Raw genomic sequence first — 959 nt, forward strand, 5'->3', positions numbered from 1 at the left:
CTTGAGGAGGTGGAAGTGCGGACGGACAGGGTTATTGAGTTAGTAGAAGAGATCTTCCGCCCGACTACCTTTGCCTTTACCGTCACCCGAATGCTCGAGAAGCATGGGTTGTCAGAGTTTCTGATTTGGCTACGCCATACGTACGTGCAGTGCGGCGGCATTATCCTGACGTACCCGAGCTCGGCTCCGCAGGGTCCTCGCCAGCAGCAGCAACGTCAGCAGCCACAGCAACAGCAGAAGGCTGATGGGGATAAGCCAGTCAAGAACCCCTTGGACACTGATTTGCCCAAGGGTCACAAGTACCCTGAAGGTTTTAAGTATTGAACGGGTGCCAAGCGCAGGGCATATGTATACACGATACAAAAAGGTAATGAGTGGCGACCTCGTGGAGGGGGCGTGCAGTGCCCGCCGTCCCCACGGGGACAAAGTGATTGGACTGACCGACCGCCGCTGAGGGAGGTGCGGTCGGGTACGGTGGTAGTTCCGTACCGTGAGCGTCAGGACCGTGGTGATACGCCTCAGCCTGACCGCAACCCGTATCAGAGGGACTTAGGCTATCAGTCGGATAGGAGGGGTGGTCGTCGAGATGGTGGGGGACCGTCTCGGGATCGTCGCGACTCCAATGGCGATAATTGGGGTCGGGATTCACGGGAACCATCGCGTGAACGCTCACGTTCGCGCTCTCGTGGGAGAGAAGATGACTCGGGCAGAAATCAGGGCTATGTGCGCTCACCGTGGTGTTACCTGTGTCAGAAGTCAGGACACGTGCCCGAGGAGTGTCCCCAGTTGCGTGGTTCTAATGGCCCGGCAGCTGGGGCAGCGGCTGGGCAAGATACCGACCGAAATTGAAAAGGTGCGGTGGTCCCGATGCTGTTGGCGACAGATCGTGTGTGGGCCTATGCCGATTCAGGTTGTATATACAACCTGGTCACTGAAAAGGCGTTGCAGCGCATCGGTAT

The 959-nt window shown here is 57.8% G+C and overlaps 1 protein-coding gene across 1 annotated transcript; it reads left to right on the top strand.

Moving 5' to 3' along the window:
- Positions 1 to 90: 90 nt before the first annotated feature.
- Positions 91 to 324, top strand: SARC_13519 (hypothetical protein; the record flags this gene model as incomplete). The annotated part of the gene is made up of 1 exon (XM_014292349.1): positions 91 to 324. One exon carries the CDS (start codon positions 91 to 93, stop codon positions 322 to 324), a length of 234 nt encoding a protein of 77 aa, XP_014147824.1.
- Positions 325 to 959: the final 635 nt, after the last annotated feature.

Source organism: Sphaeroforma arctica (assembly GCF_001186125.1).
Source record: "Sphaeroforma arctica JP610 unplaced genomic scaffold supercont1.3385, whole genome shotgun sequence".
In the NCBI taxonomy this organism is placed as follows: domain Eukaryota; class Ichthyosporea; order Ichthyophonida; genus Sphaeroforma; species Sphaeroforma arctica.